The following is a 26196-nucleotide window of genomic DNA, read 5'->3' on the forward strand; positions in this document are numbered from 1 at the left end:
GCGAGGCGAGGCCGGGGGAGCCGCGGCGGCGGGCGGAGGGCCCGGGGGGCGCCGCGCGTTAACCCCTCCGCGGCCAGCGCCGGCCCGAGCCGCAGCCTCGAGCCGTCGGCGCCTCAGCGCGGGAGCCGGCCGTCCGCCGAGCCGGCCGGGGCCGGGCCGCCCTCCGCCGCCGGCCGGACGACGCGGGAGCGGCGCGGCGGGCGGACAGGTGTGCGGGGCCCCCCGCGCCGGGCCCGGGCCTCGCCCCGCCCGTCCTCGGCTCGGCCGCAGGGCGCCGGGCCGCCCGCAGCTCGGGGGCCCGTAGCGTGCGGGGGGCCGAGGGGCCGCAGCGCCGGCCCCGCCCGGCCCGCCCCATGGGCTCAGGATGCCGGTCCGGAGGGGCCACGTCGCGCCGCAGAACACCTTCCTGGACACCATCATCCGCAAGTTTGAGGGCCAGAGTGAGTGGGGGGCGGGGCGGGGGCGCCGGAGTGCGCGGGGGGCGGGGGGCGGGGGGCGTGCCCCGGCCAGGTGTGTGCGGGGGGGCCGCAGGCTGGGCCGGCGGGAGGGGGCCCGGAGGGAGGGCGAGAGGATGGGGCTGGGTGTGGGCCAAGTCTGGCGCAAAGCCGCAGCGGGTGGGGGCGGGGCAGGGGCGGTGGGGGTGACCCCAAGGGTGCTGGGGGGCTTAACCGGCCTGACTGATCCCCCGAGAGATCTGGAGTTTGGGGCTCCTGGGGGGGGCGCACACAGAGAGAGAGGGGAGAAAGAATGAGAGAGAGAGGACAGAGCATGAGAAAAAGAATGAAGGGGAAGACAAAAGAGAGAGAATGAGAGACGGACAGAAAAGAGAGGCAGAGGGGAGAGAGCATGAGGGAGGGAGAGAGAAGGCAGAGACAGCTCTGTGTGTGCAGCCCTCAGTATCTGTGCAGAAGGGAACAGAGACGTGTGACTGAGTGTACAAGGAGTAAGGTGTGAGTGAGTAAATGAGAATTACCTGAAGTGCTTAGTGATCTTTCCTGCATTGCATGTGAGTGAGTGTAAGGATCCAAGTCTTGAGGAAAGACATCCAGGGCGGGCAGAGGCTCATGTATGTATGTGGAGAGAATTTGTGTCACGGGTTCAAGGGCCCTTCACAGATTCTGCTAGGCTTATCAGGCTAGACAGATGTCCTAATAGGGATTAGGGTGCTTGCCTTCCAGTTGTCTGGGACTTGGGACAAGATTGGGCTGTGGGGGGATAGGGACAGGTCCTGGTTCTTGGTGGTGTGTGTGTGTGAGAGACAGACACACAGAGAGACAGAGAGTTATACAGTTGACTTCAGAACATAAAAACACCATTCTGTTCTATGAGGTCAAACTGGGGGGTGGGGGGAGAAGAGATGAAAAGCAAAGATATGAGGAGAAATCCTGCTGGCCACAAGACTTCACTCAAATTTCTTTGTGTTTGTGTGGACATACATTTGCTACTAATACCACTGGTTTGAAAACCTGTGACAGGGAGAACAACTGTGAGAAGATGACATTCTTTGCTTCTGACCCTGGAAGGAGGGCGGGACAGGCACACAGAGTGCTTGTGTCAGTGGGGGTGTCTGTCCTTCAGGGATGGGGGCAGGGAGGGGAAAAGAAGTACTGCCCAGAGATAAAGGAACAGGATGATCTCTGGATGGAGGAAAGAGGGATTTGGGTGGAGGGCAGCAATGCGGGGGCAGATTTGGAGGGCTTTCCCTTTTGCAAGAAAAGCAGAGAACGGTACTAGAAGGGAAGTCAGGAGACCTGGGTTTTAGTTCTAGCTCTGCCAGTAAATAACAATATGCCTGTCTCAAATCCTTTTTATTTATTTATTTTTTCCAAGGCAGTTCAAGTTTAATGACTTGCCCAGGGACTCACAACTAGTAAAATGTAAAGTGTCCAAGGCCAGATTTGAACTCAATTTCTCCTGACTTCAGGAACTGTGCTCTACTTTGCTGTCCAGCTGCCCCCTCAAATCCTTTTTTTTTTTTTTAAAAAGGGAATAGGAAAAAATGTTTGAAGTCATTAAAAAATAAATTTCAAATTAAAAAAAAGTTAATGACCAGGACTTCTCACCAGGGGGAAAAAAGGGGGGAGGAGAGTAGTACTCATCATTACAAACAACTCTAAGACTATCTGTGTGACATTGGGAGAGTTGCATCCCTTCACTGAGTATTAGCTTCCTCCACTATAGAATGAAAGAGTTTGGCTAGGGGCTCTCTGAGCAGAGGTAGGAAAAGGGGTGCTAATAATTCCCCCCCTTCTCCAAATTCTGGGGATCCCCTTTTTGGCCTGTGCAGAGGATAAGTGATACTGAGTTCCCATCTCTGTTTTGCTTTTCCTCTGGGCCTTGGATGAGCCACAGATAGGTTTAGGGATCCTAAGATGAGACATTGAGATCTTTGACATGGAGGGGAGAGGAAGAGAGAGGAAGGAAATAAAGACAGCCTTTGGAAACTGACCCAAAGTTAATCCAGGTCTGATAGAAATAGGCTACTTGGAGGTGAGATTCTTAAGGGAAGAAGAATTAATTCCCTGTTATGTTCAGGAACCAGATAGTTCTCCCTTGGGCTGTTCTGGGAACAATTAAAGCCACCTGACCCTTAGGGTTTCTGCCATGTGAGAGGATGGAGCTAGAAGGTAGGACCTTAGGTTTGCTGCTAAGGGAGGCAGGGCCACAGCTAGAAATGGGAGAGGGCAAGGGGACTTCTGCAGGGACAAGAGGGGGTCCAATCAGGGTCTATCCTCACTGCAGCAGGGGCTGCTGGGGAAGGGAGCAGGCAGGGGAAAATTGTGAAAGGCCTTCTGCTGCACACTTAGCATTAAAGATCAGCTTGGCTGGAAACCTCTGTTTATAAAAAAAAAAAACACTTAGCTCTGAGAGAGTCTTCCCTGGCACCTCCAGGGATAGTAGGTTATCCTTTCCTCAGAGCGGTCTGGCTTTTAAGGGGTGGAGGTGGTGTAATGTGTGGGACATGTCCCTAGCTGGAACCAGCCCAAAGGGCCTTCCCTTCCTTAGTGGGAAGCCTAGGTTTTGGAAAATACCCCTAAAGCAATCACTAGAGGAACACCTTGGATATATGTTCCTGCTTCCTGTGGGCCAGCCTGACCTTGACAGAGCCCTTCTCACCATCTTCCTCCCTTCATTTCCATTGCTCTATACTAGCCTCATTATTTGTGCCCTTGTAACTCCTAGAGATACAATCCTGAGGCCCACTTAAACATCTGCCCCCCCCCACCCATGACCTCATAGTTTTTCCCAGGTCTTAATATTCCTTTTAATCTCAACCCTTACCTATTACTAGCCTCAGATTTGGCTCCTTTGGTGTGTTAGCTATTGGGGTGGGGGGTGATTTGCCCTATTCCCCTGTTTGAGGGAAATTTGGCAGCACTGATAATGTGTGGGCTTCAGTAGGAAGGGCCCAGCATATGCAGAGGGAGAGTTGGGGGATCCCCAGTGAGAGATTCCTTGCTATGAGGGAATCCCCAGGGAATGGGATGCCCCCTGGAGCTGCAGTGCTAGTGTTTGAATAGTGAGGGGTGGGTAGTAAGAAGCAGGAACCGTTCAACCCAAAAGTGGGCAGTGGGAGGAAAAGGATTGTTTTGAATTCCCCCCTTCCTCCCCAAGTTGGCAGTCTCAGAAGGGTAGTGGGTGAAGCAAAGCCTCCCAGGGTGGGGGTGGGGGACACTCTTTCATGGCCATTTCCAGCCTGATGTTTATGCCTTTGATGCGGTGGCTGCTGTCACACGTTGCTAACACCGCCCAGGCTGGCTTCAGCCCAGGGCAAGGAGCAGGAGGGGAGTGGAGAGATTGGCCCATTGCCCAGAGAAGCTGTGGTGCCAACCTGTGGGCATGGGCTGTCAGGGTTTAGGGGTCCTGGGGTGGTAAACTCGGACTGGGCCCTATAGAGCCCTATTTCTAAAGGTTGCCTAGAAGGGTCTCTTTATCTAGTACCCATATTTCCCTAGGTGGTGCAGTGGATAGAGCACTGGCTTGGAATCAGGGAGACCTTAAGTTCGAATCCAACCTCAGACACTTGACTCGTAATAGTTGTGTGACCTTGGGCAAGTCACTTAACCCTCACTGCCCCACATCCAGGGTCATCTCTAGTCTTCCTCATTCCCATCTGGCCAATGGATCCAGATGACTCTGGAGGAGAAAGTGAGGCTGGTGACTTAGCACAGCACCCCCTCACTCAAATCCAATTCATGTGCTTGTCATGGTATCACCTCCCTGATGTTGTGGTCTTCTTCGAAAATGAAGGACAAAAAAAAAATCTTCTCTCCCTACAAAAGAGAATATTGGAGAATTTTACCTCCAAAGGCAGAATATTGAGGAGAATGAATGAATGGGTGGGACCATACAGACTGTTTCTGATCATCCCTTATTTTTACAGACAGGAATCTTGAGGTCTCAGTAGAGAAGGTGACCTGCCCAGGGTCACCCAGGTGATGAGTGAGATGGCTCAGGTCTTTTGATCCCAAATTGATCCTTTGCTCTTTTTCCTTCCCCTATGACCTTGGTTTCTGTTGTATGAGTGCTTCTTGGGAACGGGGCAAGAATTTACCCAAGGAATGAGCCCCCCTCTCTCTCCACTCCTCCCTCCATTCTTTCACATCCTTCTTTTTCAACTCAGGTCGAAAGTTCATCATTGCTAATGCACGGGTGGAAAACTGTGCTGTTATTTACTGCAATGACGGGTTTTGTGAACTGTGTGGCTATTCTCGGGCTGAGGTGATGCAGCGACCCTGCACCTGCGACTTCCTGCATGGCCCTCGGACCCAGCGCCGGGCTGCCGCCCAGATCGCTCAGGCTCTGCTGGGGGCTGAGGAGCGCAAGGTGGAGATTGCCTTCTACAGGAAGGATGGTAAGGACGGTATCCAGAATGGGAGGGTGGGGGGGGGAAGTAGGTCCTGGGAGGGTCAGGAAGATGGCTACAGTGAGACTGCATTGAAATGAAAATCACTCATAGAGAAAGCCTGACCTGGGTAGTGGCCTTGTCTCTCTGGGGAGTCTAGGAGAGTAAGCTTGTGTTCCTTTAGCGGGGCTACTTGGGGCTCCTGGTCAAAGGAAGGGGGTGTTTCTGTAGGACTTGATCTCAACTCCCCTACCCACAACTTTCATTTTCATTTGTGGCTTTGGCAGTTATGGATACATTAACATTCAGGCAGAGAGGTTGAGCAGTGACATCTGGCTAGGTCCTAACTGTTCCAGTTCTCTCTACTGAGAACCTCATAGAGGAAGGGGTATAGTATTAGGGGTAAATAGTATTTCTCTATTGTTCCACCCCACCTTCAATCTGCAGCCCCTTCCCTGACAAAGCCCCCAGTTTTCTCCCTCCCAGTGTCCCCCATCTTCATCCTCCCCTACTGCTGGAACTCTGGCCATTCTGGCACCAGGTGTCTCTGCTCACTTACAGTCTCCAGGCTTAGCTGCTCCTAACTTCCCGAGACCAGATAAACAGCATGGGGGTCTGGGTTGGGGAAAAAAAAAGAACGGAAGACTTTCCACCCAGTGGCCTGGCTGAGGTGGTGGCCATTAGCTCTGGATGTAAGACTTCATCTCAGGTGGACCAAGTAGTGTCAGACTTTGAGTGGTGACTCAGAAAGGCAGCTTTGTGGGGCAGGGGCCAGAAGGAGGGCTGTACGCTATCCCTTCCATGCATACACCTAACTTGTAGCCTTTTCCCAACAGTCAAGCAACGAGCACCAAATTCAAGCATATGTGCCTCAAGCCTCTCTTGCATTTAATGTGGCCTTTGTTTATTTTAACCTGCCATCTGTATAGGTACATGAAGGAGATGAGATATTTCAGTCATTTTGATTTTCTCTGGGCTTATACCTATGTTGGTATGGTTTTACCAGTGTGATCCTCTGTATATGTACAAAGCTAGTTGCTGAAGTACAAAGAGAGTGCTAGATGTGGAGTAAGGAAGGCCTGAGTTCCAATTCTGTCTCAGATACTAGCAGAATGACACTGAGCAAATCGCTCAACCTATCTCAGCCTCAGTTTCGTTATCTGTGACATGGAGATAATAATAGCTCCCATCTCTTAGGCTTGTTGCGAGACAAACTGGTATCTGTAAATTACTTTGCCAACCTTAAAGCACTATTATGAAATTTCCCTACTCAAAACCATCTTAATATAGTTAATATATTTGATCTTGTAGGGATTTGTTATGGAAGATCATAGAGTTTAGAAAGCTAGGATCCTAGGACCTTTGTCATCTAGTAGAACTATCTTAATTTATAGATAAGGAGACTGAGTTTCAGAGAGAACTTTATATAGCTAGTAAGTGGAAGACCTTGAACTGAAGTTCTCCTGATTCCAAATCCAATGTTGTTTCCATGGAATTTGATCCCACTGAGAAGCAGAGTTGTCCACAGGGGCAATTGATATCTTGTCAGAATCAATATTGATGATTGCATATTGGTGGAACCCTTTTAGAATCTCGGGGCTTACTGGCCTGGGCTCTATAGTTTGTAGTCTTGTTTTGGCATGTGTTTTGATTTTTATATTACCATATGGTTATGGACAAAACCCATTATATATAATGGAGTTCTCTCTCCAGTCTGTAATGTTATGGAGGAGTGGTTGGAGGACCTCCTTCCTGCTTCAGCCAATTCATCTTTGATTTGGGCTAGAAATTGCCCCAGTCAGATCATTTGTAAATATTCCATGGGGAAGTATTAATGCGAACTTAAAGGAATCTCAGAGGAAGAGAGAGGGGAAAAGCCCATAACCCTGGGGCTCCTGTCTTTGCTATAGTGCTTTTCCATTAGACCAGGTTACTCTTCCACATGGAACTCTGACCCAGATAAACCCCACACCTGCTCTCCCTTTCTGGCCCCTCTCTGTGGCTCTTACCTAGTTTCCCTAAGGATCAGGTGTCTCCTGCTAGTCAACCTTTCCCATATGGCTCACTACCCCTGCTTTCTTTCCCAGACATTTCTATCCTAGTCCTATAGTGATGAAAGATTTTCTCATTTTCCCCCTTTTCCAACCTTTAAAATATCTAATTTCTAATATGCTTATCTTTGGGGTATGTATATACGTAAGCCTGGGGATAAGAAGCAGGGGTGGGGATTTTGAAGTGCTCCTACCATCCTTTCTTAATTCTTTTGAGGGGTTTCATCTGAGGCAGTTAAGGCTTTGCCCTCAAGGCCCTGGGGTGGAGAAGCAGGGGCAAAAGGATTTGGGGAGGAGGAGGGGCCACTAGCTGGCAGGCGCCGCCATCGACAGCTGTGCAGTGTCCGCGTCTCCAGCTTCAGCTCTGCGCAGTATCAGGGCCTTGCGCCAGACAGCCAGCCCCATGAATCAGCTGCCCCCGACTGGGTGTGGGGGGTGGGACTGAGGCTGGGGCCATGGGGGTGGAGTGGAGGGGTGGAGATGAAGGCCGGAAGTATTGGGCTTGGGCACTGGCACCTGGACTTCTAAGTAATTGAAAGGATGAGGTTGAGGAGAATCATGACTGGGGTCAGTCAGTCAACAAATATTTATCAAGTGCCTACTAGGGTGAGGCATTGTAAGCTGGGCCTTTCAGTAGAACCTGTTAAGGAATGATAAGTTGGAATCAGGGACAGAATCAAAAATAGGACCCATTCTGGTTGTAGTTTTCTTGATATCTCCTAAAGTGTAATGGAGAGGGGTGTGTTGCTATTGTTTATATAAGTTTGTGTGTGTGTGTGTGTGTGTGTGTGTGTGTGTGTGTGTGTGTGTGTTTCCTTTGAGGGTATCTACTCAAAAGTCCATGTTCACCAGGTCCAAGGTGTTGCATCTGTAAGTCTCAGTTGATAGACTGAATGTGACTGGTTTGGAAAATAGGGTCTTCAGCACCAACTCTCCTGTAGGGAAGCCTCCATCCAGGTTAGGAGCTTGGAAAAGGGAAGGCCTGGTTCGCTCCTCCAGCAATCTGGAGATTCTCTTTGTTTCTAAGGGCTGTCCCTGGGGTTTTATGCTTGGAGAGGAGCAGGCCCAGCTTGGATGGAAGCTGCCTAGGCAGGCCTGGTCTGCCCTTGAGCTTATGCTTCTGGGGGCAGAGGAAGGTGGAGGTGGCTCATCTCTGGTTGGTGTGCCTGGCCTGTGTCTGACTCACTATTAGAAGTGTGTGTTCACAGTAGGTTGTGTTTTCAAGGTTTTTTGTCTCTCACTTCCAGAGCATGATCTCATCTCACGTTTTTTTCTTATCAGTTTCTCTGTCTCCATGTTTGTCTTTCCGTGACTCTACCCTTCTCTTGTTGACCATTTATCTTTGTTCTCATCTGTGTGGCCTTATCTCTCTGCCTTCCTGTTTCTGGGTCTTGGTCTGTATCCCTGTCCCTTTGCCTCTTCTTGTAGTTCTGTGTCTCTCTGCCTCTCCCTGATCAAAATTTTCTGGATCCTTTTCTTTCTCTCAGTGATTTTGTCTTTGTCCCTTTGCTTCCTGATAACTCCAACTCTGGGTCTTTGTCCCTGTTTCCCCTCTTCTTCCTAACCCTGTGTCTCTGTATCCCTTGCCTTTCTCTATCTTTTCTCCCTTTCAGATTTCCTCTCTCTCTATGCATCCCTTGTCTTACTTTTCCTTCTCTTCTTCTTTCTGGATACCAATGTCTCTACACACATTGTCTTTCTGTTTCTTCTTCCCTTTGCATTCTGGGTCTGTGTCTCCCCTCCCCCTCTGGGTCCCTGTGTCTCTGCATCCCTGGGTCTGGGTCTCCCTTCCTCCTCTGGATCTTTGTACCTCTGTATGCCTATGTCAATCTCCCCCCCCCCCGCCGATTCTTGTACCTCTGCATCCCTGTGATTCCCTTTCCCCCTTTGGGTCCCTGTGTCTCTACATCCCTGGATCGGTGTCTCCCTTCCCCCACTGGATCCTTGTATCTCTACATCCCTGTAACTCCCCTCCCCCTCTGGGTCATCCCTCTCCTTCTGGGTCCCTGTGCCTCTCTATCCCTGGGTCTGTCTCCCCTCCCCCTCTGAGTCCTTGTGTCTCTGCATCCCTGGGTCTCCCTTCCCCCTCTGGGTCCCTGTGTCTCCTGTCAGCACTTTCAGTGCCTTTCTTCACTTTCCTTTGTGTCTGGGATCCTTCTTTTCTTCATCTTTTCTTTTACATCTGTCCATGTTCCTATGCCTCTTGGACCTGCTGCCATCCTTATCCTCAAGTTGCCTTCTTCTTTTGTCTGCCTCTGGCTCCCCGAGTCTCTGTCTGTCTCCGTAGTCTCCCTCTCCCCTTGTCCCCAGGAGCCTGTGCGTGGGTGGAGATGGGGGTGTCTCTGGAGGAGATCCTGTCGGTTTCTCGGCTCCAGCTGCAGGCCCGTTGCCATGGGAACAGGGTCAGAGGGCCCCCACTGCAGCAGCTTCAGCTGCCGGGGTGTGAAGGGGAGGGGCTGAGCTGGGGCTGTTGGAGAGGGTAGGTGACTTAGGGCTCGAACTCCAATCCCCATCTACTTTTCTGCCCCTCTCCCCCATCTCCCTCCCTAGGGCAACTAGTATAGTGGGAGGGATCCTTTCTCCACTCAGTTCTCTGTAGTTCTTCCTGCTTTCCTTCACTGGACTCTCTTCTTTATTACCAGAGCTCCCAGATCCATTTCTCAACTCTTTATTATACCCATTTTACTCCCTCACCCCAATTTTCTCTTTTCCCCTCATTCTTTCTCTTTTTAGCCTCCTTAACCCAGACTTCCCATATTGACATATTGACCTGCAGCCAGTTTCTCCCATACATCCTCCAGAGCTAGTTTATTCCTGGGGTCAGACTCTCTGTTCATGCACCCACACTAAGCATCTTTTGGAATGGTCAATCCTGCCACCCCATATAATCTCACTGGGCCCCAGCTTGGAATAAAGTTGAAGTGGGGGTAGAGAGCCTTTACTATGGAGAAGAATACACTGAGAGAGATACAAGAGAGTAAAGAGTTTTTGTGTCAGGGAAAGGTTACCATTCCCATGATGCTGAGTGTCTAAGATATCCTTTCTATTAATTCTGAGAAGAAAAATGAGTTAAAAAAAATCCTAGGAGAGATTAAGGTTGGACACCAAGCAGAACTATGAGACTGAAGGACCTGGGGTGACTTACTAAGAAAAGTGGATAAATCTCCATGGAGAGCTATGTTCACTGGTTGCCTAATCCATCTTCCATCTCCATCCATGCCTTTGCACTGGCTGACCCTTCATTCCTTGAATGCCCTGCCCCCTCAACTCTGACTCTTAGTTTTCCTTTAAGACAGCTCAAATCTCACCCTCTACTGTTAATGCCTCTCAGATTCTTAGTTTAGTCAGAATTTTTCTTGAATATATTTGGATTGTCTGCCCCATTAGAATGGATGCTCCTTAGGGCAACTGGTTTTTGCCTTTCTTTGCATACCCAGCACTTAATAAACAAATGGTTGTTGACTGATGGACTGACAGATGGACTGATTGACAGACTGGGCTATGATACTCTGTCTCAGGGACAGGGTTTGGAATCTAGTGATTTTCCCCAATTCATTTCAGGAAGTTGCACTCAGCAGGGTGGGTGAGTGATGAAGGTCCTGAGTGTTTTTTAAAAAAAACCAACACATACACAAAAAAATAAAACAGTGCCCAGCAGGCCCTGATTTGGGCTAGGGCACATGAGGACTGCTTCCCTCTGCAGCTCTAGAGAGGTTCCCTCCCCCAATCCAGGCCTGGAAAGCCAAAAGGTTGGAAAGATTTTGGGAATAGTTGACAAGGAAGGCAGGCAGAGAGCTTGTGAGCCTCCCTGCCTTTCTTGGGGCCTCCATGGCTCTTCCCTCTATACCATTTCCCCAGAGGAGATGTGGCAGGCATGACCTGATTTGGGGGGCATCTTCTCCTCCCCTCTCTTTCCTTCCTCTTGTGGGATCTGGAGAGTGTCCGGAGGGAGGCTCCTACATGTTGTGTCTTCCGTATCCCCCAGAGAAAAGCTATGTAAATATTTGTGCAGAATGAAACCCAGGCTATTGATGCAGGAGCCAGAGAGCTGGGAGTCTGACCACGGCCTTGGGATGTACTGGGGAAGAGGATAGGAGTGGAGGAGGGTAAGATAGGAAGCCATTGGTGATGGAGGACAGGGAGTGGGGGCTGGGATGTGGGGGAGGATGCTAGAGCTGGTAGTTGTGATTACTGGAACCTGGATTCTTTTCCTGCTTCCATGTTCTGTTTCAGTCCCTGACTAGGGATGTCTGAAATTCTGCAATTTGAGGTTTATTCTTTGGGCTTAAGTATTGCCTTCTTCCTAGGGTCTTCTTGTAAAGTAGGAGATTTCCTAGAGCTGGAAAGGATCATAGATTTAGAATTGGAAATGACCTTAGAAGACATTTTGTCCAACCCCCCCCCCCCCATTTTACAGATGAGGAAACTGAGGTGGTTAAGACTCAAGACTAGGTAATAAATGATAGAGCCAGGAATTCAAACTTAGGCTACTTTGACTTGAAAGTCAGGGATTGAAATCCAGTACATTTTCCACTATACTACCTTGCCTTAGTGCTTCAGGTCAAGTGAATTACTTACTTATTTAATTACCAACACAGCTAAGTTAATGTTAGAGCCAGTGTCCCAGACTCAGTCTTCAGTTCCACTACACTTTCTTACATGCCATATTGCTTTGGGAAGGAGCTTGTCTGGCTGGTGCTGCCATTCAGAGAGAGAGGAACCTGGGGCAAGAATGGATCTGTTGGGAGCACCTAGTGTAATGGGAGGAGAGAAGAAACTGGCTTCACCACTTTAGTCTGAAAATCTTTTTCTGGTCCCCCCCCCCCCCCCCAAGAGAATTTTTTACTGTTATGGTTTGGTTATATTATACTTAAATGGTTTTGGTTTTCAGCCCTGGCCTCATTGTACTATAAGGAGTTACAGGTCAGAAACAGCATTTTTTCCCCTCCTCTGGATCTCCTCTTGACCTCTTCTCACCTCCTTACTCTAGGGGTTTAATATCCAGAAGGTATCTATTGCACTTTGAAGGAGGCTGTGCTGTATGATGGAAAAAATACTCAAGATGTGAGATGGTGGGTCTAGTTCAAGGAATAGCAATTAGACTGACTTTGTCTGTTTTCAAAGAGGACCAATGGCATCACAGGGTGATAGCTTGACTTGCTTATGAATTGAATTTAAGTGAGGCAGAGTTATACAAAGTCATCAGCATTAGGCCAGTGTAACCAGAATTTAGAGGATGTAAAGGGATGTAGGTGTGAAAAGCCTGGAAGGATAGGGAGGGGGCAAGTTCAAATGCTATCTTCCCCTTTTTGCCATATGACTTTGGTTAAGTCCTCTGTCCCTCAGAATCTTCATATGTTCTAGGATAGAGTGAATCTTTAAAGATTTTTTAGAACCATGAAATTTTAGAACTAGAAGAATATTACTGCTAGCTGGGAAGAATGTCTGAGGTGCATGTGATCTACCCAGGCCACATCCTCACTTAACAGCAGAAAGGAGATTGCCTAAAGATCTCCCACTCTTAGTTGAGTGTTCCTTGCATCAGACCATAAAACCTCTGAGAATCCTGTGTTTCTTCCTAGCTCTAAGATTTTTTATGCTGCTGTAATTCTGTGATCAATAGACAGATATTATCAAGTTTGTGGCAGAACTAGAAATAACAGGTGAGGGGGATGTGGGGAGTGTAGGGGGGTAGAACAGGGTCAAGATGAAGAGAGACAGAAAATTCTGCTTATTCTCTTTGTGATGTTTGAGTTATAACTCAGTGTGAGGCCAGGAAGATGTGGTGATGGAAGGACAGCACAGACTGGGAGGATTGATTTGGGGCTTGTTCAACAACTTGCTCTCCATTGGGGTGAATAGGTTAAAAGGGAAAGCAGCTAGGTGGCACAGTGGATAGAGTACCAGCCCTGGAGTCAGGAGGACCTGAGAGGACCTGAGTTCAAATTTGACCTCAGACACTTAATACTTAAGTAGCTGTGTGACCTTAGGCAAATCACTTAACCCCATTGCCTTGCAACACACCTCCCCCCCCAAAGGGAGAGGGTAGGAGGGGATTCTTCAAGAGTTCTTTTTTAAAATTTATCATTTGTTTTTAACACTTATTTAAAATTTTCTTGAGTTTTGAATTCTCTACCTCCCTTAACCCTTCCCTACAAATATATTATATATGTGAAATCATTCAAAACATATTTTCATATTAGTTATATTGTAAAAAAAGAAAGAAAAATAAAGAAATGAAGGAAAGTATGCTTTGGTCTACAGTTCTTTGAAGATAGATAACATTTTCCATCATAAACATCCTTTCTAATTATCTAGGATCACTGCAGTGATCATTGTAGCTTAAGTCATTCACAGATATCATTACACAATATTGCTGTTACTTTGTACAGTGTTCTAGTTCTGCTCACTTCACTTTGCATCAGTTCACATAAGACTTTCAGGAGTTCTTTGGAGGTCAGATAACATTTGTGTTATTTGACTGGTGTGATAGGCCACTTTACTGGGGAAGAATATATACAGATTAGTTTGGAAATGCTGCTCTTCTTGATTTTTTTTCCTCTTGTTTTGGCTAGGGATACCTTATCCCAATTCTTTCCTGGCTTTGACACTTAGTGACTGTATGATTCTGGACAGATTCACTTAACCTTTTTGTCCCTCAGTCTCCTCATCTGTAAAATGGGGGATTAGACTTGGTGACAAGGCACTTAACTTTCTCAATCTTCCCCCCTTCATCTGAAAAGTGGGAAAATACCTTCATAAGAGGCTTTGAGTACATTAATAGAAGGGTACATGCATTGTAAAAGTAAAAATACCATCTAGATATGTAACACAAAGTTTAGATCAGACATAAGTCCTGTCCTTACTGAACTTGTATAGTCTAGTAGATTACTGAAACCCATTGGTGACTCCATCCACTAATTTGACTTAAACCAAAGGTCAATAAAAAGTTATCAATAGGACATCTCCTTGTTTTTGTTTACCAGTTCAATATAAAACTACAATTTTTGTCATGTGTAAGGAATTATCATGACAGTTATTCACTTGAGACTTGGGGATGAATAGATACAGTAGCAAAAGCCTGCCCATCTTCAAATATTTTATGCTGAAGACCAGATTCCTTGAGACCATACTATTCAGTTGGGTTTGTATTTCTCTTTGTCCATACTTTGCACCCCCTGCCCTCAACTGTTTGATAGCTCACATTCTGCTTGCCCTGCATTTTTTGTTTTTGGAGGCAGTAGGGGTTACATGACTTGCTTAGGGCACACATCTGGTACGTGTCTGAGTGAGATTTGAACTCAGATCCTCTTGACTGCAGAGCTGGTACTTGCCCTTCCTTCCATTCCTTCTCCCCACAAGTCTCTTTATCTAGTTGCCCACAATCTCCATAATTATAATAATTACAGCAATAACAACAGCAATAATAATGCCTTGAGAGAATCTTACACAAAATTGTGGATTAACTATTTGATATTTTTACCCTTTCAAGATGCTTTTTTCATATACATTTGTTGTACACATTTATATTTTTAGCATGATATAGTAGAAAATGTTTTGAACATTGTGTCAGGAGATCTGTGGTTTAAATTTTTTTATTTCATTTAATATTTCACAACGACATGTAAAAATTTTAACATTAAGTTAAAAAATTTTTGAGTTATAAATTCTCTCCCTCCCTCCCAGCCCTCCCTGTCTTTGAGAAGGGAAGCAATTTGATATTGATTGAAGTTATGCAAAACATATTTTCATATTAGCCATGTTACAAAAGAAAATGCAAATAAGAGAAAACAATAAAAATAAAGCTAAAAATAGTGTCACTCTGTATTCAGAGATTTTCAATTTTCTCTCTCTAGCATCTTTCATCATGGGTACTTTGGGATTATCTTAGATCATTAAGTAGCTAAGTTGAAGTAAGGCTTTCACAGTTGATCATGCTTACAATATTGCTGCTACTATGTACAACGTTCTCCTGTTCTTTTCTCTTTTTATGAGTTCATATAAGTCTTCCTAGATTTTTCTGAAATCATCCCTCTCAACATTTTTTTGTTATTTCATCACAATCATATATCACAGTTTGTTCAGTCAATCCCAGTTGATGGACCTTCTCTCAGTTTCCAAATCTTTGCCACCACAAAAAAATGCTATAAATATTTTTATATAAGTAGGTCTGTTTACTTTTTTAAAAATATCTATTTGGATATAGACCTAATATCAGTGCCTCTCCTGAGTTAAAAGATGTGCAGTTTTATAGCCATTTGGACATAATTCCAAGTTGTTCTCCAGAATGGATGGACTAGTTCATAACTCCATTAACAGTACATCAGTTTCCCAATTTTTCCATATCCCCTACAGCATTTGTCATTTTCCTATTATATCATGTTAGCCAACTTGATAGGTATAAGGTAGTATCTCAGAGTTGTTTTAATTTGCATTTCTCTAATCAGCAATTATTTAGAATATTTCTATGTGACTATTGATAGCTTTGATTTCTTCTGCGAACTTCCTGTTCTGTCCTTTGACAATTTATGGATTGGGGTATAGCTCTCATTTTTATAAATTGTCTCAGTTCCCTTTCTATTTGAGAAATGAGGCCTTTAGTAGAGAAGTTTTCTGTACACTTCCCCTTGTAGTTTTGCCTTTTCCTTCTGATTTTGGCTGCAATAGTTTTGTTTGTACAAAAACTTTTAAAAATTCCATTTCAAAATGATCAATTTTGCTTTCCAGATCTGTTTTTAATAACATTTAAAAAGAAATGTTTATTAAAACACCTACTATATGCCAGATACTATGCCAAGTGTTTTATAAGTATTATTACATTTGATCCTTACAATAGACATGGGAGGAGTATGCTGTGTCTACTTTATAGTGGAGGAAATTGAGGCAGACAGGGAGGGAATGACTTGTTCAGGGTCAGACAGCCAGTACACATCTGAGGCTGAATGGAGTTTCCTGACTCCAGTCATTGGTTCAACTCTCAACTCAAAGATGCATTTGCTATGGGACACTGGTCAAGTTCTTTCCAAATGTGTTGTGAGAGCAGGAGCTGTCTTGTCTATTTGTATCCACAGCACTCACTCACTTAATAAATAATTCATTCATTCATTCATTATCTATATAATGAGGATAATACTAGTCATACTAATTTCACAGGGACTGCTGTCTGGATAGTGCTTAAAGCCCTGTGGAAATGTGAGTTGGTGTTATTTATATCCATTGTATCATTTGATCTTACAATTCTATTAGGTCTCAGCCTACAAGGATTTACTTTTCTAAATAAGTTTTTAATTGATATTTTTCTCATCTCTCCCCTCCCCTGCTTAGAAGCCAACCCATATAGCAAAGAGTAATTGTTTAAACAAAAGAAAGAGGTTCAGTGCATCAACAAAGGATTTATTAAGTGCTTATCGGGTATTATGGACTGATAAAAAGAAAGGCAGCAAACAGGGTCTATCCCTTAAGGAACTCACATTTAATGGAAGAGAAAAAGTAAATCTATGTCTACATACAAGATATATACAGAATAGATGAAAGTTATCTGAAGGAGGAAGGCTGCTTATAGAAGGTGGTATTTCAGCTGTCTAGAAGGAACCCAGGGAAACTAAGAGGCAGAAATAAGGAGGAAGGCATTCTAGGAATGAGGGACAATTACTGCAAAGGTGTGGAGATGGAAATAGGCTTGAAACAGATGCTTGTAGAGGATGTATAGGGAAGTAAGGTTGAGAAGCCTGGAGGAGTAGGAAGGGTTCAAATTATGGAGATCTTTAGATGCTAAATAAAAAACTTTATATTTGGTCCTGGAAATAATAGGTAACTGGAGGAGTTGGGGGAAGGGGTGATATGGTCAAATCTACATTTCAGAAAAATCACTTTAGTTAGCAGTTGAGAATTAGGCTATGAGAATGGACAAAGACCTGTGGCAGGAACACCAGTTAAGAAGATTACTACAGTAGTAGAGGTAAGAGATGATGAGGACCTGAGTTAAGTTTGTGGTTGTGTGAATGGAGAGAACAGATTACAGATGAGAGTCAAAGTGAGGATAGAAACAAGATTCAACAGTGTATTGACTACTTGAAGAGAGTGAGGGCAAGGAATGAAGGATGGTACCAATGTTGTGAGCCTAGCTGCTTGGAAGGATGGTAACCTGGAGAATTTTGTGGGGGAAAGGTAATGAGTTCTGCTTTTGAAAAATTGAATTTGGGATGCCTATGGGACATCTAGTTTGACTTATCTAAGAGACTCAAGAGAGGCTAGGGCTGAATATAAGGATCTGGGAATCATCTGCATAGAGATGATAATTGAACCCATGGGGACCAATGAGATTACCAAATAATATAGTATTGACTAGAAAGGGAAAGATGGGAGGGGGCAGACCAGGGCTTTGGAGAGACAGCTAAGATTAGTGGACATAATGGGGAGTAATTGGGCAAATAGGAAAAGAATTGTGAGAGAGCAAAATACTTAGTGAAGACAGAGAATCCAGAAGGAGACAGGGTCAGATGCTGCGGCAGTCAAGGAATGGAGGAAAATCCATTGGATTTTTAAATATGGGGGGGATGGCTAGATAGCAGAGTGGATAGAGTGCAGTGGATAGGTTGTTGGACCTGGGGACAGGAGGGACTGATTTCAAATCTGGTCTCACACACTTAATAGCTTATGTGACCCTGGTCATGTCACTTAGCCTTATTTACCTTAATTTACTTATCTTTAAAATAGAGAAGGAAATGGCAAACCATTCCAGTTTCTTTGCCCAGATTATTGGGGGTCACAAATAGTTGGACATAACTGAAATGACTGAACAACAACAACAAACCAGAGGCAAATGAAGATCAGGGAGAAGAACTGATCCAAGTCATTGAGTTTTTGGTCAGATTGACTAGCATATTCTATTGGGGACTCAGATTGTCTTCTTGAATCAAGCTGTTTTTGTTTTAAACAGGTTATCTTCTCTGAATTAAAAAAAAAAAATTAGGGATATTTGGTCCTTGAGATTCAGTTAGAGGAATGTGTTATTGTACTGATCAAGGACTATGCTGATCGCTGTCAGTAGCAAGTAAATATTGATAATTTACTAAGCATTCCATATTCTTCTAGTCATGAGTTGTGTGGTCCAGATGGGAAACACAAAAGGTGCTCCTAGATAAGAGAGATCAGTAAGAATTGGGGCAGTTAGGGAAGACTTTAAGCAGAAGGTGGGATATAAGCTGGCCTTTGAAGAAGGACAAGGATTTGAGTAGAGCAGAAGGGAGGAAAAAATTTCTTCCACAGAGGTGGAAATGATTATATTGAGTATGGAGATGGAGGAAACTGGTTTGACTGGAGCTGAGGGTGCAACATAGAGAGAAGCAGAGAATAAGGTTTAGTATGTAATACTGTATATATAAGAGTTTTAATCTTTGCACATCTCTTTTCTCACAACTGTCTTATGACCTAGGTAGTATATTTTTAATTCTCATTTTATAGATGAAGAAACTGAGGTGCAGAGAGGTTGGATGACTTGCCCAGGATCATAGTATTAATAAATGTTGGGGCAATATTTAATCTTAGGTCTTCTTGGTTCTATTTCTGTTGTATCACTGTGTTATGGAACTCCCTCTTTAAAAAAGCTAAAAGAAATTTGGGGGGGTCATCAAGTCCTACCCTTTTATTTTATAGTAGACCAAACTGAGGCTGAAAGGTTTGAGTGACTTGACCAGGGTTCACATACCTAGTAAGTATCTGAGGCATGATTTGAATTAATATATTCCTGATTCCAGGCCTAGCAGCCCTCTAACTGTCTTTGGAATAAGTTTTAAATCCAGGACTCCTGACTTCAAGTCCCTATGCATTTTTTTCCATTGAATTATTGAGAGCCTCGAGGAATTTGAACAAGGGGTGGTGGTGTGAAGATAACAGCAATTTTGGAAAGATTGCTTTGGCATCAGTATGCAGAAAGGATTTTTTGGGGAAAGGGAAGGGAGTTGGGGAGATCAGTTGGCAGCTGTTACTGTAATCTAGGTGTGAAGTGATGAAAGGCTATCCTAGAATATTGTGAAAAATGAAAACACAGAAAATGTGTTTGGGTTTTAAGGTTGGATGGAGTGATAAGTCTAGGCAAAAATTCTTCATGAGCTAGTGTGCTGACAGATTCACAGGTATATCACAAATATAAAAGATGTCTGGAAATTGAGGAGTGGGATGCTTATGGCCTCTGGATTGCTATGATCCTCTTGGCTTATCCTTATGCTCTGTCCTCTCTACACCGCTCCCAGTTTCTGAGTTTAAGCGGCAGTAGGGTATTAGCTCTTGACACCATGGAAGGCTATGGATATTCTTCAAGTATTCAAAATACCTTGAGCCTCTCCAACCCCACCCACCCATCCCAACTCCTTGATTCTTGACTTTCCATATTCTTGCTGTTGGTCCATCTAGTCTCTTTGACCTTCCCCTGTTTCTCACCTCCTTCTCCACACTTGCCTCAGCTGTAAGTGGGATGTCAGTAACACTATGGCCTCAGACCAGGAGTTGCTGTTTCTGCTGCCTCTTCCTGTCGCCGCCACCAAGCTAAATATAACCTGACACTACACAGCCAGCCCTGAGCCGGAGACAGCATCTTTTGCTGGGGGCGGACAGGGACCTGGGTTGAGCCCCTGCTCTCTAGTCTCAGCCCAGCTCTGGGATTGGGCCCAGGGTGGAGCTTCCCACCTAGAAGGGACTGGAAAGGGGCAAGGGGCAAGAACAGTGGCCTTCCCTGAGGTCACCTACTACTGCCTTCTATTCCTGTAGAGCTGATATTTTCCCAAATATTTTATTGGCCTTTATCTTCTTAGATCTTCACATTCAACCATTTGGGTAGATAGGGCAGGAATGATCTCTCTCTCTCTTTCCTGCCTTTTACAGACAAGGAAGCTGCAGTCTGGAGAAAGGGCAGATAACTTGTCCAAGATCACATAGCAAGTAGTATCAGAGCTGGGACTTGAACTCAGGTCTCCTGACTCCAAGTTCAGCACTTTTCCCATCATACCCTGGGAGAAATTTAATTCAGCAGACATTGAAGAACCAAATTTCTGCCTTTCTCTCCCTTCCTCTATTTATCATGTTTCTTTGGGTCACCTGCAAACTCTAAAATCATTTTTGACCTTGCCCTCCTCTGGCTGTAAAAGGTCATGGAATACAAATACAGTACAGTGGAGCTTTGCTTACTGGGTTGGGCCCAGGCCCAACCCATGCAGCCGGGCCTGGAGGCGCTGAAAGGGAATCCGGGTTTGGGGAAATGAGCAGCTGCAGGGTGGATGGCTCTGTGTATGTGTTGGCATTAAATGAAAACGACAGATTATGTGCTGATGAATTAACACATAGTATTTGGGAGCCTGCAGCTCAGCCACTTTCTGCAACTGGATTGTGTTTGCTGACTCTTCCTGATTCCTCTTGTGTCTCCCCATTCTTCTTTAACCACCTCTCTTCTCTTTCTTGCCCCCTTCCTCCTCATTCCCCTCCCCACCTCCCTCTCTTCCTTGCTTCTGTTCTTATTCTGATTTCCTTTCCCACTTTTTCTTACCCCATACCCTTAGCCAGGGTTAGGGATTTGTGTGCCTAAGGCAAGATTTGAAAAATTTTAATCTTCCTTGTATTACTGTCCACCAGAGGTTCTAAAGCCTTCACTGAGACACATGAGATTTAAGGTCACAAAATAAATACCTGTGTGTTATGGAGATTGGCATTAAAACATGTGTATTTACAAAATAGAATGTTAAAGAATCATACTTGGTGTTCCCCTACTTCCGCCATAAACCAAAAATAACCCACTTCAAGTCGTGCCAGAAGCAACTGCTTACCTTGCTGCCCTCTGGCCCCAAGTGATCTCTCCAACCCTTTCCCTAAGCCTCATTATTGCCCCCATCTCCATGTCTTTCCCCTATCTTCTTCTCCACCTCTTGGGGAAAGAGCCTTAGACTAGGAATGAGGAGACTGAGGATCAGAGCAAACAGCATAGACTCTAGAGTTGTAAAGGGCTCATCTTGTCCAACTACCTTCTTTTGCAGATGAGGAAATTGAGGTCTGTAGATGGGAGGTGACTTTCCTTGAATCAGCTACTAAATTTTCCTTTGGTCTTGGGTAGATCACTTCTCTGGGTCTCATTTCTTTATTTGTAAAAGTGGGCATCAGTGGGAGTAATAGGTTTGGTGTTCTGTGGTCATTGAGGTTAATGGCCTCAGTGTTCAAAGGGCAGTTCATTATCCACTCCACAGGCTCAGTGTGAGGAAAACCTTTTGTAACCTGTTGAGTGCTATTAAGCGAATTATTTTTGTGAGTTCCTATTAATATTAACCTTTCTTACCATCTCTGCTCCTTTCCTTTTCTTCTTCTTTTTCAAATCTTTATCCCAACTCTGAAGTCTACCTTTGGGGAAACAATGCCTTCAACTAGAAGGGATGTAGTGGGAGGAATAGATGGAAGAGCAGTTGGGCTGAGTACCAGATTTATTGAAGCTGTGAATTTGTAACCAAGAAACTCATGACTAGAGGGTTCCTGGCTGGGATATGTGTGTGGAGGGGACTGAGGAGGGGGAGGTGGTCTGTCTTCTGGGGCTGTTCCCCTTTGTACTTCCTATTGACAGCATATTGGGTTTTCTTATGTTCAAACCCTGCTTGTCCTTTTGATTTTTGGGAGAAAAATTTTCTGATTGCGAGAGGCTCTCATGGAACTTCTTTATAAAGTGTGTCAGCATAATAGCATGGTAGACCTTAGAGCTCCTGAGCCCAAGCCCTTGGATGTCAAGTCTTTTATTTTTTACTTTATCACTTGCCTACCCTGTGGTAGAGAGGATTTTGGCAAGAATGCCTAAGGTCCCCTGCTCTGGCCAGGGACTAGATGGTTTTGGATCCTACAGGTAGCTCTGGGTCTGTGTCCAGTTAGCAACTAAAATGTCCCCTGAGCTAGTTCTCCTCTGATGACTGGAGTTGAGGGTTTTTGGTCTTGGGGTGCAGATGATTCTGACATCATGTTTATTTCAGCCTCTTCCTGGTGTCAAGTCCTGGTCCTTGTCTAGTGTCCATTCCACACCCCTCTGTTCTCCTGAGAAAATCTCAAGATTGTTGGACTGAGGCTGCCATGAAGTGGTTCTCAGTGGTACTACAGCTCTGAGTTCTGGGGAGGTTCCAACGTAGGTGGCAGAGTGCCAGCCCAGGCCTTGCCAGGGCCTGATGCTACTCTCCATTTACTGTGATCCCACACTTGACTGTTTCCTCCAGTTCCCAGGGGAGCCAGGCTGACTGGAGCCATATGGGGTAGGGGATGTGAGGAAGAAAAGGAGTAAGATTGAAGATCCAGGAGAGATGGGATATGGGAGCTGGGGTTTGCGGTGTTGCTATACCTTGCAATATTCAGACACGTATTTAATTCAAATTTTTATTTCTATATCTTTGTTTTCCAATATATTTCATCTCTTTCAGGGATCCATCTCTTGAAATAAAGAATTTTAAAAGGAGAGAAAAAAGCTCCCCCACACTAACCAATACAACAACCAAGTCCAATATTATATTCAATGTTCCATACCCAAAGTTTTCCACCTCTGCAGAGAAGGGAAGAAGTTCCATTCACATTTATGTTCTTTGGGGCAAAATTTGGTTATTATAATTCTATGGCATTCAGCTTTGTGTTATGTTGTTTTGTAATTTACATTATTATAGTCATTGTATATATTGTTTTCTGCCTCTTACTTGCTTCACTTTGTTTCAGTTCATAGAAGTCTTCTCATGCTTTTCTGTGTTTTCATTCTCATAGCACAGTGGTATTCCATTACATTCAAAGGACCATAATTTGTTTAGCTATTCCCTCAATTGATGAACATCTGCTTTGATCTTTGGTTTTTTTTTTTTTTTTTAGGATTTTTGCAAGGCAAATGTGGTTAAGTGGCTTGCCTAAGGCCACACAGCTAGGTAATTATTAAGTGTCTGAGACTGGATTTGAACTCAGGTACTCCTGACTCCAGGGCCGGTACTCTATCCACTATGCCACCTAGCTGCCCCTGCTTTTTTTTTTTTTTTTTTTTTTTGCTCTATGTTACCAAAAAAGTGCTGATATAGATGTTTTTGCTCTTTTTTAATTGCTTTTTTTAATGCTCAACTCGGAGGTCTTTGCTGAGCAATGGCTTGTTTTCATCATTAGTGTATGTTTACTATTTTTCATTTTTGGAATGTATTTCTCTCTTATAAGAGAGAAGGAATCTTAGATTCCTCAACTTCTTTCAAGGCTCAATAGGGCCCCACCTCCTCTAAGAAACCTTCCCTGATCCTCCCAATTGTTAATGTTTGCTCCTTTGTCAATTTTCCATGTATTATATTTAGGTATAATGTGAGAGAAAGGTAGCAGAGTTGGATAGAAAGCCAGTCAGGAAATCTAGTGCTCATGTTCTGCCTCCAACACAATAGCTTTATGACCATGGGAAGCAGGAATTAGGGTTAGCCCTCAAACAACTCTGAGATCCTAAGTTATAGACAAATTACTGACCTGTATCAGCAAAGAGGGTTTCCATGCCAGCAATTCCCTATATTGACTGGAAATTGTAGGGTTATAGATTTGTAATTATTGTAAACAAAAAAAATTTAAAACAATTAGAGCTGTCCCAAAATATAATGGGATGTTTGAGACACTGTGTTTCTCAGCACTAGAAATCTTCAAACTTTTAGGGCTACTATTTCTGGTCAAATTCAGGATGGATTATACCATCTTTAGATCATTTCCAGTGGGAGAGTCTATTCTTACCTAACTGGCTCCTAGACACTAAGCCCATTACCCCCATAGGCACTGAATCCCTTACCTTCACTGAGCTTATTACTCCCACTGTCTTCAGTCCATAATCTTCATTGAATTCTTGTCACTGAGTTCATTACCCTTATTGACCCTCACTTCCACTGACCCTGACATCCTCAGCTCACCACTTCCTCAGTCATTGACATTAGTGGACATCACCCATGCTTTTCACTAGACTTTGGTCTACTGACACTGGGACCCATAGCTCACATCATCCCAACTGACTAGGGGACCCTTAGGTTCTCCCCACAAATGGCATGAAAATGCTGGATATACCTTCAGTGGCCCAAAGACCCTGAGCCCATTACCACCTTTTCCTCTGAGTTCATGATAATATTCAATTTTTATATAATGTTTTAAAGTTTTCAGGGTGCTTTACGGATATTATTTCATTGGATTTTCACAACTCTGTAAAAGCAAATGGTATTACTCTTTCCATTTGACAGATGAGGAGACTGAGAGATTAGGTGACTTGCCCTGGGTCACATAATTAATCAGTGTCTGAATCAGGATTTGAACTTGGGTCTTCTGACTCTAGGCCCAGCACTTTATTTACTATGTGATCTAGTTATACTTTTAGCCATTAACCCTCCCTCACCTTTTGACACTGAATTCATTGTCTTCACTGATCTGATAAATAAATCCATCACTTCCACTGACTCCCAAGACTATCAACCTCTTACCCTTATTGATCTTTGGACTCTCAAGTCATCACTGAGCCCCAGAGGCAATCCATTAGTCACATTGACTCCCAATGAAACCATCACATCCATTGATCCCTGGATACTAACTCCCTCACCCTTAATGACCTCTCAGTCCCTTACAGTTATCATTGCCACCCCCAATCCCTCATCCAGTTCCTGGATCTTCAGCCCACATCCATCATTGACTCTTTTATGTTGAGCCCATCAGGCTCACTGATTCCTAAATCTCTATTGAGTCCTCAGCCCATTATTCCCACCAACTTGCAGCCCCTGAGTCCACCCCAGTGATACTCTTTGAGCCTATAGCTTCCCCCTTCCTCACTGCTCCCAGGCCCAGTCAGTGGGCATAGTTGGAAGTTACATGTGGTGCCCAGATCTTGGCTGTCCCCATGTCCCGCCCTTTCATCTGGCAGGAATCCCTGCTACTGCTCCTACTTCAGTCCCCAGGGGGCCCTCGGCACACCCCTCCCTCTCCTACCTGCCCTAGCTTTAACTCAGAGACCTTGCCTGCAGAATGGTCTGTCTTGTTTGACTTGCAGATGGGAGGGAACTGACTGTAGGCATTGGCACAACCCCAGGTAGGTCCTAACTGACCTGTCTTGGGGGCTGGAGAGTGGGGGGGCATCGTGGAGGGACTGGTCAGAAGATAAAAAAGATAAGAACACCCCTTCTTCCCCTCCCTGTCCCTTTAGAGCAGATTCTTCTTCCTCCTAAGCCCTATCTCCCTCAGCCATCAGGCATTGCTCCAGCCTGCATTTTTGGAATAACCGGGACTTTGGATACATTCAGGAAATATTTTCCTTAATATAATTCAGTCAAACCAAGAGGGCCAGGGAGTCCTGGGGTGTAGGGATAAGAAAGGAGCAAGGCTAGTTAGGGATAGTAGCTCACATTTGGGGTCCTTACTGCTGTGAGGTTGGGGGAAATCTGAGAAGTAAGGACTTTGATCTAGGGGCATCTAGGGGTTTCTCATAGTAGAGTGCCTGTACTGTGTGGGGTTCATAGGATCTGTACCCCTAGAATTAGGATGAGAAGGCAGGATTTTGCAGATAACCTGTCAAAGAGTTCTCAGTTCCAGACTTGAGGAATCTCTTAGACCAGGCTGCTAGGGTAACCAGTAGCTGTGATTTCAAGGGTCTCTAGAACCCTGGGGCTGGAGGTCCCCTAGGTCTCTGGCCATTCTGTTGGGCCACTGTCCAGGGCCAGTCCCCACTCCAGCTTCTGCTGGCCACAGCCATATTTGGGCATAAACTCCAGGCAGACTGTCAGAGTTCCAGGCAGTCTCCTGGCCCAGCCCCCAAAGCCTCTGAACTCCACAGCTGTGCTTTAGGTCTGGTGGGGGGGTAAGAATCCAGGAGTTTGGGACAGGAGAGACAGAAGCAAATAGAAGGAAGGTGTATACTGTTCTGTTACTCCTGGGGTGGCCCTGAAGGCCAAGAATATAGGGTGAGTGAGGTTATTTTTTGGGGGGGATGTTACCCTTAGCCAGCCATTCCTTTGGACCATCCTCCTTATCTGTAGCATCTTTTTTCCTCCTTCAAATCCCAACTTGACTTGGATGAATCTCATTCCATAGGATTAACCCACAGCTGCCAGAAACCCCAATCTGATTAGTGTCCCTATCCCTCCTCCATTTTCAAAGGAACCAGGGTGGAGGAAACACTGTATATTCCTGTCTAGTGCCTTTTTTACTGATTCTGAAGTAAACTCTTCATCCATCATTCTCAAGGGTCCTATGATTAAGGGATAAGCAGAGAATGTTGCTTAGGCCAGGGATCCATTTAAACCAAGGCCTCTTGTAGCC

At 45.1% G+C, this 26196-nt stretch overlaps 1 protein-coding gene across 1 annotated transcript in view; it reads left to right on the forward strand.

Annotated features, from left to right (window-relative positions):
• Positions 1 to 273: 273 nt before the first annotated feature.
• KCNH2 (potassium voltage-gated channel subfamily H member 2) overlaps positions 274 to 26196 on the forward strand; it is a 53296-nt gene continuing 27373 nt past the window's right edge. Inside the window, exons 1-2 of the mRNA XM_074193368.1 lie at positions 274 to 440; positions 4625 to 4855. Coding sequence (XP_074049469.1) covers positions 365 to 440; positions 4625 to 4855 — 307 coding nt within the window. The 5' untranslated portion in view covers positions 274 to 364. The remainder of the gene's footprint in view (positions 441 to 4624; positions 4856 to 26196) is intronic.

Source organism: Macrotis lagotis, chromosome 7 (genome assembly GCF_037893015.1).
Source record: "Macrotis lagotis isolate mMagLag1 chromosome 7, bilby.v1.9.chrom.fasta, whole genome shotgun sequence".
Classification (NCBI taxonomy): Eukaryota; Metazoa; Chordata; class Mammalia; order Peramelemorphia; family Peramelidae; genus Macrotis; species Macrotis lagotis.